This window comes from Colias philodice, chromosome 21 (assembly GCF_061535455.1).
Source record: "Colias philodice isolate Cphi_HAF_F1 chromosome 21, ilColPhil1 Martin Lab GWU primary, whole genome shotgun sequence".
NCBI classification, from domain to species: Eukaryota; Metazoa; Arthropoda; class Insecta; order Lepidoptera; family Pieridae; genus Colias; species Colias philodice.
The window spans coordinates 2,198,411-2,214,670 of NC_143106.1; the positions used below are offsets into that span (position 1 = coordinate 2,198,411).

The window sequence follows — 16,260 nt, forward strand, 5'->3', positions numbered from 1 at the left end:
TTTTTGTGGTTTGTCACTTAGGTATCTACTGCTTCTTAATTATAATTAAGAAGTCTCTGTATTTGTTATCTATATAAACTTGGGAAATTCTTGCGGAATTCTTTTAGAAATACAACAAGATTATTTGCAGGTTAAAGAGTAATGTCTCATTTAATATCAGAACATATTTGGTCCCAGTATTCTTCCCATATAGAAAACTTGAAGGATCGGAAATATTTATGGCACCAATCAGCAACCTCTTCATAATAATAAATTGTTATAGTATTTAATTTGAAAAAATAAAGAGATGTGTTTTAATTCCTCTATCGTATCCTATTCCAATTGGATATTGCAGTTTTAACTCTATTCTCAAACAATTCGAGCATATATTTCTAACTAGAAAGCGTTACAACTACAGTCTACAATAGTATAAGATAGCAACATATACACTGCGTCTTCAACTGAGCGAGAAGCAATTAATCTATGTACCAGCTGTCGCTCTGACAAACTGCTTTGTCGAATTGCTACATACCTACTGGTTACTATGAAATAAGGAACTCACTTGACTTTAAAATATATATCGTTCGTATATTAGACTAGACTAGAAATATGTAAAGGTCAAATACGATAGGAAGGAATAACTTAGGTAGTACCTAAATTTAATCAATAATGTTGTATTTATTTGGTATGATACCATACTCTAAAGTTGTTTATCATAGATTCCTCAACTTTAGATTTTCATGAAATTTGCTTTAATCGATATGAGATATAGTGTATATTTTATTCTTATTTGGTTTAGAAAAAAATAATAGTAAGCACTATCTAATATCTAATATAAAAAAATATATATTATAAAGGCGAAAGTTTGTAAGGATGTATGGATGTATGGATGTATGGATGTTTTTTACTCTTTCACGTAAAAACTACCGAACCGATTACAATGAAATTTAGCACACATATAGAGGGTAACTTGGATTAACACATAGGATAGGTTTTATCCCGGAAATCCCACGGGAACGGGAACTATGCGGGTTTTCCTTTGAAAACGCGGGCGAAGCCGCGGGCGGAAATCTAGTTAATTAATATATCTTCTTTTGATACAGCTATAACTACGATTTATAAGTAAAGCTTTTAGTTTCGCATTGAATGTTTATGTGTAAGCTTTGGATAGCCAAGAACTGAATAAACACTTTTACATAGTTAGATTTTATACAATAAATTGTATTCGTATGAATAACTAAAGCAAAATAATTGACGAATGTCTCTATTTATAGGTATAACAAAAAAACGTTGGTCGATTATTCTCAGATCTACCCAATAGGAACATCAATTTTCATGAGTATCGGTCCAGCCGTTTCGGAAAAGTATGGTTAAAAACATTGTGACACAAAATTTTTAAATAGCTGTATCGAGAGAAGAGATATTAATTAATTGAATGTTGTATTATTTCTATCTACGTTAATATTGACATTGCAAATTAATTTATATTACTGCAATTGTAACAATTAAAATTCGTATTTAAATAGTTTTTACCCTGTTCAGTGTACGAATGATAATTGTTTCAAATTTATATTGAACTAGGTTTCCGCCCGCGGCTTCGCCCGCGCAGTCAAAGAAAAACCCGCATAGTTCCCGTTCCCGTGGGATTTCCGGGATTACATAATTTTCCCGGGATAAAAAGTAGCCTATGTCCTTTCTCGGGTATTAAAATATCTCCATACCAAATTTCATGATTGTCCAACTTCGGGAAAGAGGTCAATCGTCGAATCCGACTCGGCTGGGCAGCGTTCGGGAAACTACGCAACATCTTTTCGTCCAAAATCCCTCAGTGCCTGAAGACGAAAGTCTTCGAGCAGTGTGTGTTACCGGTGTTGACTTATGGATCTGAGACGTGGTCGCTAACCGCGGGCATGGTGCAAAAGCTTCGCGTCGCTCAACGAGCTATGGAACGGGCTATGCTCGGGGTTTCTTTGCGTGATCGGATCAGAAATGAGGAGATCCGCAAAAGAACGAAAGTCACTGACATAGCCCACCGTATTAGTAAGTTGAAGTGGCGCTGGGCTGGGCATATAGCCCGCAGAACCGATGGCCGTTGGGGCAAAAAGGTTCTTGAGTGGCGACCACGTACAGGACGTCGCAGTGTGGGACGGCCTACAACGCGATGGACAGACGACCTGATCAAAGTGGCGGGGAGCCGCTGGATTCAGGCCGCTGGTGATCGGTCGTTTTGGAAATCTTTGGGGGAGACCTATGTCCTGCAGTGGACGTCCTGAAAGGCTGGAAATGATGATGATGATGATGAAATTTCATGAAAATTGGTTCAGTAGTTTAGGCGTGATTGAGTAAGAGACAGACAGACAGAGTTACTTTCGCATTTATAATATTAGTATGGATTTGTTTCAAATTAAGCATTAATTTCATACAATAGGATTATAATGTATTCTGTTTTAGCACTATTTGTGACAAAATTCGCACGTCAAGTAGCCACAATTTTAATCACGCTATAAACAAATTTTCTACCAAATACGTCAGTATATAATTAGGAATTGTGTAGAAATAAAACCACTAGGTATTTAATTTGCATAATTATTTATTAGCTAAAGTAATTTATTCCTAAGAACTATAATTATTTACATGGGTTTCATTAGATATGTATTCACAATCTATTATTTCTATAGACGTAATGTGACGTTATACATGTATGTGTAAGTAAAATATTATTTTATAATTAAACCGTATTTAACATTAAATACAAAAGATTACGTTTTAAAGTGCCTTCATATGCAAGTTATTAAAAAGAACAAAGTAATTTTCTACATCAACGAATACGCTTGAATTCATTGCCATAAAAATATCAATAGACATAATATAACGTATGTACTAAACTTTAAATTTAAAAATGAGAGTCACCCTATAAAATAGAGTTAAGCGGTATCCCTACTTCATAATAAAATGAGACATTTTTTACAAATAAAATTAATTTTCATTCAGCCAAAAACTACAACTACCTATTGCGAGTATTCCTTAAAAACTAAGATAATGTAAATCTTTATTTTAAAACTAAAATAAACTGACCGATGAAGTATTATAATAAACTAATACATCCATATTATGGCACTGAGAAATGTATCTATTTTCCTCACCAAATATTTGTTTAGAATGTAGATTGATTTAAAGTGAAACCGAGGGTTTTAATAATACATTCAAATAATTAATCAGCAAAACAACCATATACATTACAATTCATTTCATACAGTAATTAATTTCGCAATGAATATTAGATAACAGACTGCAATATACGTTAGTATCAAGATATGATTTATTAAGATCACATAATAATTATTAATCTGTCTGTTTAATGCGTGTGTATGTTAATTCTATTGTACATAAATAAGCACTTAACATAACCAATATGCTGGTGACTATGGAGATTGAGTTTGATATTTTTTTTTTAAATGATTATGAAGGTAAGTGAAAAAAATATAAAGTTGATAAATTATGTGCATTGATCAACGTTTTTAATGTAGTTCAAAATCTACAGGATGTCCCAGATTATGTTTACTATGATCAATGACACGTGTAGTTTTTCAGACACTGATTACGTAAAAAATACTTGTAACATTCACGATTTTATATCCATTTTAATTATTTGTAGACAAACTTTAAACGGGTCTCATGAAATGGATATACTATATAGTTTAAGAAAAAATCAAATAATTTTTTTTCGTCATGGTTTATGTATTTTTACGTAATCAGTGTTTAAACCCTGTATAATAATTATACAAAAAAAACAGATTGAAAAAACAGTGAAAAAAGAAACCTGCATTATATAAAAATTATTAGCATCTGCGTGTAGACATATTTAACGCGCGCTCCGATCAAATAAAACACAGTCATATCGAACATTTTAATACAACCAAATATTACATAACAAGTACGGTACAATGTGCTCTATTTACATAAAGACAAAGTCGAGATTGGAGTAGCGCTCTGGTTAACACTGATAGTATCATAAAACGCTCTTTATTTACATGAAAATAAAGTTGAAAATTCGAGAAGACACTGACTGCTCTTGTCGCTAACGGTACTGTAAAACGCATTTTATTTTCATGAAAGTAAAGTTTTGATTTGAGCAGCCGCTGCATTAAAATCCGACAGTATCAAATTCTATCGGACATAGTCACGATAAAACGCGTCCTATTTCCATTAAAATAAAGTCGAAATTCGAGCAGCTAATGCACTTCTCAAGGTGTATCTTAAAACGCGCCTTATTTCCATGAGCATAAAGTCGGGATTTGCGCAGAAGCCGCTCAACTTTTCAACAGTATTAGAGTATTGTAAAACGCGCTATATCTACACAAACATAAAGTCCGGAATTGCACAGCAACCGCTCCTACCGAGAGCGTAATACAAGTCCTAGTTCGGATAAAGTTGGATATCCAGCAGTATTGAAACCCCTTTCCTTCTTCACTATTGTAAAATGGGCTCTATCTACACGAAGATAAAGTCGGGATTCGCGCAACAATCGCTCCGCTTGTCAAGCGTCTGCGCACGTGCCCATTTCCCATGACAGTGTGGGGCCACGAGTGCGTAGAAGCGAGTTGCGTGGCCCGACACACCGTGCCCGCTGCAGCGCCACTTGAGATCGCGCTTGAGAGCCGCCGCTTCGCACATTACGCAGATTGTATTACCTGGACATAATGTTTTAGCATGATTCGGAATCTAGGGAAATCTGAAAATATTATGCAAAGAACAGAATCGAAGAGAAACATGAAGAATGGAATTGGTCTAGTGGTAAGATCTTAGCGAAAAGAAGTTGCGAGTGAGGTGGGCGTACAAGAAATGTAATCCTATGCTCTTACACAGAATGAACAAGGTCTGGTCAAAATATCATTAATAGTAAATGAGCAAGAAATATCAACGTCAATATCAGGATTCCAAGTAAGTACAATTTATTAAGTATTTTTACACCGTCTAATATTACCACAGTTTGTGACCACAACCAAATTCTATAAAAAGCCATAATTTATTTTTAATGATCTGTTATCACATCTAATCTTGAATCCAATATAACGTACCTTCTCTTAAAGCTTTATAATCGGAGTCAGTGTGACACGCCTTTGAGACCTTCACCACCTCAAATTGCACACAGTACCTGAAATAATCTTAGGTTAATATTGAACGTTGATTAAATTTGTGGCTTCTAAAAGGGTCAAAATTGAATTTCGAGGAACTGTCTTGGTTACCTATTTTGGGAATAGGGTTTACCTGTTTTATACAATGATTAGGTTATTATTAGGTTAATCAAAATCTCTCTATTAAATTCAGATGTGGTTTAATAAACATATCAAGTTGCTGCTAAAATTATAGCGAACGTTCCAGAAGGTATTTTAATTTATATCTTATTACAAAAATAAAAGAAGAAAACATAACCTGAACCTGTTAATTCTAGAATATATTATCGCTTACTTATAATATGGTAAGCCTGAACGAAAATGACAATTTTAATATGCTCAAACAATAAATCCTTGTATAACTTCTAAACCCTTATTTTAAAGGACACAATAAATAAATAGCTAAAATAAAAGGAACCCTTTGTATAGCCGGATAAATGTCACTTACTCTCTATGTGCGTTAGATTCAGGATCATCTGGATTCCTTAGCCGTAAGTTCTTCCTGATATCTACAGTGTCGTTGGAATGACGACTGAGGGATAAAACTCCTGGTAGGATCATTGCTGTCTCCTCTGAAACAAATAATATAGCCTATGTAAAGTAACTTTCTAATGGTAAAGGAATTTTTAAGATCTCTACCTTCGTTTTTTGAGTTTATTTGTAACTAGCTGCGCTCCGCTCCGCTCGTGTTGGTCTTAGCGTGATGATATATAGCCTATAGCCTTCCTCAATGAATGGGCTATCTAACACCGAAAGAATTTTTCAAATCGGACCAGTAGTTCCTGAGATTAGCGCGATCAAACAAACAAACTAAGTCTTCTTCAGCTTTATAAAAAGTCGTGTTTTAGCTTAAAATTGGCAGGGAGGTAGTTTAGAGCCAGGAGAAGGACATAGGATACTAAATATTATGTAACACGGGCGAGGCCGGGGCGGACCACTTGTATTAGTATAGATATAATAAACTTTCCTATTTATAATATCAGTATAGATGCATAACGTATAACGATAAGTGAAATGATATATTATCCTTGTGGAAACTGGGAACATGTGACAACTGACAGGTGCATTGTTCTTGCAAGTAAAGAATGAACTTTCAGCATACTTTCAGTGCCAGGTTGGGACGTTTTTCCATTCGTTTCCTTTATTCTCTTAACAGCCAGGTTAAAATAATAAGAGATCAAAGGAATTATATTGTGTTTGTCGGTAATATTATTTTAGGTCGTAAAAACGTTATATTGAATTATTTCAGTGAAATATTTTTTTAGCTGTACAGCTGCGGACCGCTATCAGACCCACAGGAGCTGTCAGATATTTAACTCACCTCGTAAAGGCACATCACTATCAGCGGTACAGCCATGGTGTGCTTGGCATGCTCGCCGTTGCACGAGCGATGGGCAGTGTCTCCCACCGTGCGCGGCTGCCTGCAGAACTGTTCTGCTGCGGACCATGCTGCCAGACCCACAAGATGTGTCGCATTCTGACCACTCGCCCCAGCTGGATACCACGCAATCGAGAACTGTAAAGAGGATAATTTTATTAGTATTTTGTTTTCTTATTCTGAAATTAACGTGTATGTTATATAAATATTTAACTAAGTACTAGCAGCAAATCAATACACATTTTCCGATCATTTAAATACAATACATACAGAACTTTACTGTCCGAGAAGAATATTATATCTAGAAAAAAGTAAATGAAGCATGACATGCTTTTCACATCCGTTTCACTGATCGATTTTTCGATTTTTTAAAGGTAAGTAGGTGATGAGTCTACTGCGCCCTGGAATACTGAGGCAATCATTTTTTTTTTGTTCCACCGAGAATCGCAATAACAACTTCGCGCTACTTATACGCTTATGCAGTTAACGTTGTACAAAAGAGGCGTTCAGTTATCAGATGGAAATCAATATTATTATTTTTATTACAATATTTAATTATTTTACAGATACATTGAACAAATAGCATTGCTACACAGATTATGTACATTAAAATGCACAAATTGCTTCAACAGTCACACACAGAATCATTAATTCAGTCGTAATTGATATTTAAGTAATGAACATTGTTACCTAACGACACATTGGGTCGGGAATGGGACATTAATTGCCTCAGAGAAGTGCTTTGGAGTGTTTTAGCAAAATAATTGACTTTATTAAAGAAACTCGTTCATTACTATTTCAGGATAAATAATTGTAACGGACACACTATGTTATTATTATAGTACTTGGCACTTGCAGACCCGGCAAATGTTCTGCCAGGATATCTTTTTCGCTTAGGGATATAACAGATAGTTAACGTTTTCTCAGATCTACAGAATATGTACAATATAAATTTTCATGTAAATCGTTAAAGCCGTTTCCTAAATATTTATAAACGTTTAGCCAAAAGCTTACAAAAGCTTTTTCCTATGCCCTATTTGTAGCTTTAAAATACGTTTTAAAATTTGCCAAAAAAGATTTATCCATTGACCTACGAATGTAATGTAATAGTGATCGTATTTAATATCTATTATATCGCAAAATGAGCTAGCTAATGGCCCATAAAGCCAGATAACCGGCCATTTCTCAAACTCGACACGGATAGCGTTCATTTATTGCATTCGTGCAGGTATGAAGTGAACATCATTCCAATAGATGGTCTACAAGTAACACGTAAATGGTGTAAGACACTAATATTAGAAAGCTGAAGAGTGTTTGTTTGAACGCGCTTATCTCAGAAACCACGGGTCCAATTTGAAAAAATATTCCACTGTTAGATAGCCCATTTATCGAGGAGGGCTGTAGGCTATAAATCATCACGCTAAGTCCAATAAAAGCGGAGCCCTGTGGGTAAAACCGCGAGTCACTGCTAGTACAGAGTATTTCCACTTTGTCTAATCCACGGCAATGAGCGACGTGGTTACGTCCGTTTATTTTGGATTAAAGGTTTGTGTTTGTCTTTTAAAGTGTGTGGTTCTTAGTTCATCTATTGTCTCTCGTTCGATTTGTCTAACGTTGTTAAGCGTGTTAAATGCTCAATTTATTTCACTGGGATAAAACAGCTAAGCTCTTGCGTAATAAAAGCCAGTAGATTTGTCGTAACACAGATAAAATTACGCTAAATGGCTATCGATAAGACTTATTGCGCTTCATATATCTGAAAAAATTTTCAATGTTTATTTGTGTTACGTTTAATTTTAAATGTTTGATGATTAATTTGTTGGTTTTGAGAACTGCAGCTGTCGTGCGATAAGGTACATTCACACGGAGCCGCGGGCGGAAAGCTAGCTAGCTTAGTAAATAATAATTAAAACTATTTCTACAAGTTCTTATTTATGCCTTGATAGTCTGTAGTAAATAAATATCTGTTCAACCGCGTTCCTGAATAAATAAATGATAGTTTGTCGGTAGTTTCATGCTGTGTGTTTAGGTTTCACTCGGCGTATCTTGGAAATTTTGGCCTCTAGATGATAATAGATTTATATCTTTTTAATCTTATTTTTGTAACCTTTATGTATATTTTGTCTTTTTGCACAATAAAGTGTTAAATAAATAAATAATAATAAATAAATATTCACTTGAATATTGTGAATACATTTTTTAAATATTCCTACGAAAATAAACATTTACACATAAAAGCAAATAAATACGTCGTTGTCTTTGGAATCCTACGTGATACGTGTTGGCTGTGATCTATACTAATAGTTTGTTTGTTTGTTTGAACGCCCTAATCTCAGGAAATACTGGTTGGATTTGAAAAATTCTTTCGGTGTTACATAGCCCGTTTACCGAGGAAGGTTATAGGCTATATATCATCAAGCTAAGATTAACAGGAGCGGAGCAATGCGGGTAAAACCGCGGGGCACAGCTAGTAGTTTTATATGAATCTTATGTAGAGTATACCAGAATAGCACATAACCATAGAAACAATTGTTGTTCTCGGGCTCGACCGGAGGTGAAACCGCTAGTTAAAAATACGTACCTACAATAATTATTAAGCATAAACGACATGAAAAATTCATAGATGCGGAAATGGTCCTCACATAATATATTCTAGTCCATAATAAAGATAATTTATAATATGTACTAAATATAATACATAAATAAATACAAAATATTGCTTTTAAAACCAATATAATAATGTACAATATTTTACAAGCATTAATCAAAAACACACATTCAAGGAAATTGCTACATTGCGATTTTCTCTATGTGGCCTTTTTGCTATTCCCAGAACCGTTTGATTACGAATTTCTCGATATGGATGTTACAGTAATTGCGTACACGCTATAAGCAATATTTACGTAGAATTTTACATACATCACATTTGGTTTATAAATAAATATATATTACACTAGATTTCCGCCCGCGGCTTCGCCCGCGTTTTCAAAGGAAAACCCGCATAGTTCCCGTTCCCGTGGGATTTCCGGGATAAAACCTATCCCATGTGTTAATCCAAGTTACCCTCTATATGTGTGCTAAATTTCATTGTAATCGGTTCAGTAGTTTTTACGTGAAAGAGTAACAAACATCCATACATCCATACATCCATACAAACTTTCGCCTTTATAATAGTATTAAGATTAAGATTAAGATTTACACAAAATATAATTAATACATTGCTACGAGATGAAAAACCTGTGATAAACTAACTTGCTTTCTTATTTACATCATATTATTTTTTTAAACTACTTAATAAATCCCTTCATCAACGAAATTATTTAATACGCTTATCTATAAAATGTTGAAAGTTATAGCCTTATACTATTGTTAGGGATAGTCACTAACATACAAACTAAAATATTGTTAACTAGCGGTCGCCCCGGCTTCGTATATAGCGGCACGCATATTTACGTTTTCTCTACATAAGAACCATCCTCGTACTTCAAGGAATATAATAAAAAATTTTTATCGAAATCGGTTCAGCCGTTCACACGTGATGCCGTGACAACGCGAAATTGGGTTTCATTTTTATATGTGTTTAATTACGGGAACAATTTCGAAATACTTGTATTTGTGTTCTGTTTAACCAACCACACTAAATACAACATTTATGAATATTTCATATTTGGATAAACATAAAATTTCATGAAATAATCGAAACAATGATATTAGGTATCTTTAACGACGTGAAATATTCAAACAGTTATATTTTGCAGCAGCAGTTACAAAATAAGCGCTTAGCACGTAAGTATAGAGATATTTATATAATCTACTTTAGTTCTTTTTTCATTCGAGTAAAACGCGCCGTTCCAGCTCAGTGGCTGAACAGAAAATAGCAGTCACTCGGCACTAATACTTCAGCATAAAATGCAATTATTAATATTTTATACGCGATATATTTATCAACATATTACAAACATTACAAGCCGTAACCCTCTTTGAATTATGTTTTTCAACGACGAAAGATATTTTCGATATTATTTAAAGGTACCCTTAATAATATTTTGCTTACTTTTTCGAATATTTCAAACTGGTAGCTTTATTAAATTTTATAATGTCAAGAAGGAAAAAGAGCAATTTTAACGGTACTACTGGTATTTTTATTTTTATCCACTGAAAATTATTTTAAGTTATAAAATACCAAATAATACAATTACGTAGCTGAAGTCATACAAATAAATGAAAATGAAAATGAATGAAAAATACTTTATTGTACACCTTATAGAATACATTTTACAAACTTAAAAATATAATATAGCAATGTACAGTAGGCGGCCTTATCGCTGGCAGCGATCTCTACCAGGCAACCCAGAAAAGACGAGGAAAATAGATGAGTCAATAACATGGTGGTGCAAAATAAATAAAAGTGCCAGAATAATATTTTATTATTTAAATACTATACTATACCTACATATATTATGCAGCTTACATTATCATATACATACACAAATAATAATATTATATATACACATATTAGATAATATATAAGAATACATACTTAAATATATACAAGCATACACACATACATACATATTTTATAAGCACATATTATAAATAAATCGACAGAGTTAATACCTAGCCTGTGACAGAGTTAAATAATAGTTTTTAACTTTCTTTTTGAAGATAAAAATCGATTGAGCTCGTTTTATTTCTTCAGGTAAAGAATTCCATAGGTTAATAACGGTGACAGTGTAGGAGGAATGGAAGAAGTTGGAACGGTGAGAAGGAATACTTAAGGTTAAAAGGTTGGAGGAACAAATAATATGTGATATAAATTAATCTTCCTGAAATAAAAGAAAGAACATGTATGTGTTTTAAATTACTTCATTGGACACCATTTGGGTTTGCTAGCTCATATGAGAACAGAAGAAGAAAATCTTTTCCTCTATCATTGCCAATATCGATTCCATTGACTTGACTTGTTCAAAGACCAAACGCTTGTTCAGCAATCGATCAGCTACAAAGTTACGGAAGCCAATAACCATTAATGTAATGAGGCCTAAAATATACTTTTAAAAATTCTTAAACCGTCCTTTTTTATCTAATGACAGCACTTTATTTAATGGACGCTTATTTATACCGGTCTGTGTTTTTTAACAGCATTTACTGACATTCTGAAAAGGGCCTTTTGTTCACGATTTCTGGGACACGAAGAAATGTTTATAAAGCTCTTTTAATTTGGTTCACAGCTATGTTTTATGGCTAAACAATGCTGGGAGATTAAAGATTGTTTCATGATTGTGTCACAGTTGTATTATAAAGTTCTTTATGTATAAACACATTAGTGTTTAGGGATATAGGGATATGTTACAATACATTTGTCATTTTTCTTCCCTACACAACGTCCCTGAAGTGACATATGACATGACATATGCACATACTTCATAGGCAACGACGTTATTTCTTAGGCAAAAGGATAGTGCATAAAAATCGATCAAAACATTGAAGCTGTCAACAATGTGGGTTGTATAACAATCATTTCAAGAGAGACGTTGTTGTTAATGTATGGATAAGGAAATTCACTGTAAATGTATTCTAATAGGTTTATGTGGCCTATACTTCATACAAAGCAAGATACCATAGACACAATCACAATTTAATATTCATTAGTATGATAGTTTACCATATTGCGAGATATTACATCGGTCTTAGACTAATAAATGTATATCTCTATATTATATATATTATGTAACAATACAATAATAATTATACGCTGATAATTACATGTAGACTGCTCTCTGGGGTGTAAGTAATGTACATGCTTGAAGGGATTCCTATTATAACATGAAATATTAAAAAAGAAACATTGCACTGACTGGTATTGGATAATTGGGTATATTTTCAGTTTACGTGACTATTATGATAGTAATTAAAAAGAATAATTAGCAATGAAATAATGACAAATAAAGAATTACATACACCATTGGATAAAATCATACTGAACAAATTTTTTATTAATGGTTTAATGGTTTAAAGTGAGTTAAAATCGAGTCAAAAGGAGTCGTTGCTAAACATACAGGTGAAGCTAATAAAGATGCTTGGTTAAAACTTATCCGTCCAATAAAGTATTACACGATAATATTAAAATGTCACGTAAACTGTCAAATACGGGCAAATAGAATACGTTTTTAAAATTGTAGTTTTATAAATTATTCGACGAATAAAGCATTGAAAAATCGGCCCTTAAACGTTTTGTTTTTGTTTGAATTATGTTAGAAAATACTAAGTTTTACAAGGACAGTCAAATTGAAAATGACGTAGCTTATTGCGTATAAAGCGCGTCACACACGGTGAAGATTTTATCTTAAGATACTGTTATATTTTATATTACAGTATCTTAACGCATCCGGTATCAGCGTTCGGACCATCATTTTTCTTTTTGTCATTGCGTACTTAGACTCCTGTAGAACCGCCATCCTGTTACAAATGACCCACAAAATTTCGCGTCATTTGTAACAGGATGGCGGTTCTACAGGGGTGGGTGGTACGCAATGACAAAAAGAAAAATGATGGTCCGAACGCTGATACCGGAAGCGTTAAGATACTGTAATATAAAATAATTTGGAAAATCCAAAAGTGCACGCCTCATATTTTTTTTAAATAAATATTTATTAATTATTATTTTTGTTTATTTAATAACAATTAAACCACATCGAATCAGACCCTGAAAAATGAAAGGGTTCTATTCCTGAGCATACTCAAGCGTAAGAGAAAAAAAAAGACTCGATTAGTAAAGTATTTCGGTCGCTATCGTGTTAACAAGAAAAAGGATCCGCACATACAGACACACGGACGTCCAAGACAGAACTTTTTTAAACTGTTTTTTAACTAGTTTAAATAACAAAAATGACATCAAAAATATCATGAACGTTAAAAATAGTGTTTTTTCTTAATATGTGTGTGTATGTATTATCTTACAAGTGCAATGTATGATACATAAAGACATTTTAAGTTTGAAAAATCAGATGTTTTGCGCGAAGTGACAGTAGTACCCACCTCAACGCTTCGCTTATGAGGCGTGCAATATAACAGTATCTTAAGATAAAATATTATAGTATCTTCACCGTGTGTGACGCGCTTAAAGCGCGTCACACACGGTGAAGATTTTATCTTAAGATACTGTTATATTTTATATTACAGTATCTTAACGCATCCGGTATCAGCGTTCGGACCATCATTTTTCTTTTTGTCATTGCGTACTAAGACTCCTGTAGAACCGCCATCCTGTTACAAATGACCCACAAAATTTCGCGTCATTTGTAACAGGATGGCGGTTCTACAGGAGTCTTAGTACGCAATGACAAAAAGAAAAATGATGGTCCGAACGCTGATACCGGATGCGTTAAGATACTGTAATATAAAATATAACAGTATCTTAAGATAAAATATTATAGTATCTTCACCGTGTGTGACGCGCTTTATTAAAATAAATACATTGGCAAATAGGTGAAATAGATTATGTTAATGTAGTTAAATTAAATTGTTTATGCTAAAAAAAAGGTTTACGATAATGTACATTATTGCTGTAATATAGAAATTAGAACCAGTGACCGAAATAAATAATTTTAATTTAAAAAAGATGATAGCAATTCATTGCATTTATTCATTGTAATTCTGTTTCTTTTTTATAAGGGTACATGTTTAAAGTCAAGTCGATGCTGAAACGACATAGACTACATTCTTGCTATTATTTTTGAAGCTTGTCCTATTTATAACAAGTTAACGATAACACAAGCTATTTCATTACCTCTACAATAATACTATTGCTATTAGAAGGTCTTTGTAAGTGGATTTAAGGCAATTGGAAGCAAGGGAGTGGAACGATTAACTAGAAGAAGTATCGCAAAATATTATGGAATTTATAATAAGTAGGTAAGTAGGTACTCTAAGAGCGTATACGCACTATGCGGGTAGCCGCATTGCGGGTAGCCGTCCGGCTGACCGCAAGCACAATTATGTACGTAATATTCATTTCTATGCGCACTGCGATGCGGAGCTACCGCAGACCGCACAGTGCGCATAGAAATGAATATTACGTACATTAATTGTGCTTGCGGTCAGCCGGGCGGCTACCCGCAATGCGGCTACCCGCATAGTGCGTATACGCTCTTAGGGTATGAAAAAGTATTTAAATACTATCTGTAAAGCGACATCGTTTGTATATGGACGTTCGATATCTATAGTACCTACTCGATAGACGTGGCTTTCGCACTTCAGTGTCAATCCCGTGGAAAATTCGTGATAAAAGAGAGATTCGAACGGACAAACAGAAAGACAGAAGAACATTTTTTTTTTATTATTGTATTAACTTTACTGCGTGTTTATAATATTACTCAAAAAATTTATATTGCCTCTAAATCTTTGGTAAAAAAGAATGCATGCATGTTTTGAAATATTTGCCATCATTTTCACTCATAAAACTGAACTTTTTTATTTTCCCTTATTTTTTCTTTAAAAGCACCTGCCTTGGCCTAAAAATAAAATAAGCTAGATTACTTCAACGCAAGGCCGCTCAAGCTCAACATCAAATATTTAATTACATAGTTAAGGCGTAGTATTTCTGCACAAGGAACTGCATCATACAGAAATACACAATTTGGGCAAATCAACCGGTTGTTCGGAGCAATATTACTCACAGGACTCAGGAGAGCACTTGGAAAGGTCCGGATTTCGCCAACAAAAGTTCAATTAACATGATTAATTACGAACCACTCAGAGGCGATGATTAAAACCCGATTACATTCGCACGAGATGTTGAACAATGGATACAAACAAAACATGTTCGCTTTTGTTATGATTTAGTTAGTGTGAAGTATAAACATAGATAATAAATAGTTTTCATTTCATATATTATCTGTTGTCACTTTGATTCTTTGACACTTGTACGATTGCGCTATTATTCATTGTTCGTTGTTCAATAAAACCGCTCATCATATTTTCTCGGACCTTTTATTTAACAATCACTACGTTGCATGGTGTCAGAAGCGGTTGTAAAGTATGTAATAAGAAAATATATGAGAAAGCTGTGAAATGACGACATCCGACGCAGTGGCTGGAATAAAGCCGCCAGCTAACCTACAATTAATTGACGCCGACAAGTCAACGTGTTGGACAAGGTGGGTGCAACAATTTGACTGGTATGCCACAGCAATACAATTAGACAAAAAACCAGCCGCAATCCAGGCAGCAACTTTTATGGCGGTCATAGGCCCAGACGCCATCGAAATATTTAACAGTTTTAACCTTGTCGACGCGGAAAAAAATGATATTGAAATCATTAAAAATAAATTCAAAGAATATTTCGCGCCGAAAAAGAACATATCTTTTGAACGATATGTATTCTTTAAGATCGAACAAAACGAGGACGAAGTATTTAATGAATTTTTAATCAAAATAAAAACTCAAGCAAGTAAATGCGAATTTAACAACTTACTGGATGAAATGATAAAGGATAAAATCGTTTTTGGAATTAGATCAAATCAGGTTAGAGAAAAATTACTAACGGAAGAAAATTTGGACTTGACAAAAGCAATAACGATCTGCAAAACTAGTGAACAAGCATCTAAACAATTAGATGAATTTGATAGTAAAAATAAAGTTTTTGCTGTGAAAAATAAAAGATCTAACGAAAACAAGACTTTTGACTGCCGAAGATGTGGTACTAACCATAAAAGTAGAGAGTGCCCA

General features: G+C 33.8%; 1 protein-coding gene across 1 annotated transcript in view; it reads right to left on the reverse strand.

The window, feature by feature from the left end:
- Window positions 1-2,551: 2,551 nt before the first annotated feature.
- LOC149478698 (somatomedin-B and thrombospondin type-1 domain-containing protein-like) overlaps window positions 2,552-16,260 on the reverse strand; it is a 46,442-nt gene continuing 32,733 nt past the window's right edge. The window contains exons 3-6 of the mRNA XM_089708685.1: window positions 6,475-6,669; window positions 5,602-5,725; window positions 5,058-5,134; window positions 2,552-4,670 (exon numbers count right to left, since the gene is read on the reverse strand). Coding sequence (XP_089564811.1) covers window positions 4,471-4,670; window positions 5,058-5,134; window positions 5,602-5,725; window positions 6,475-6,669 — 596 coding nt within the window. The 3' untranslated portion in view covers window positions 2,552-4,470. The remainder of the gene's footprint in view (window positions 4,671-5,057; window positions 5,135-5,601; window positions 5,726-6,474; window positions 6,670-16,260) is intronic.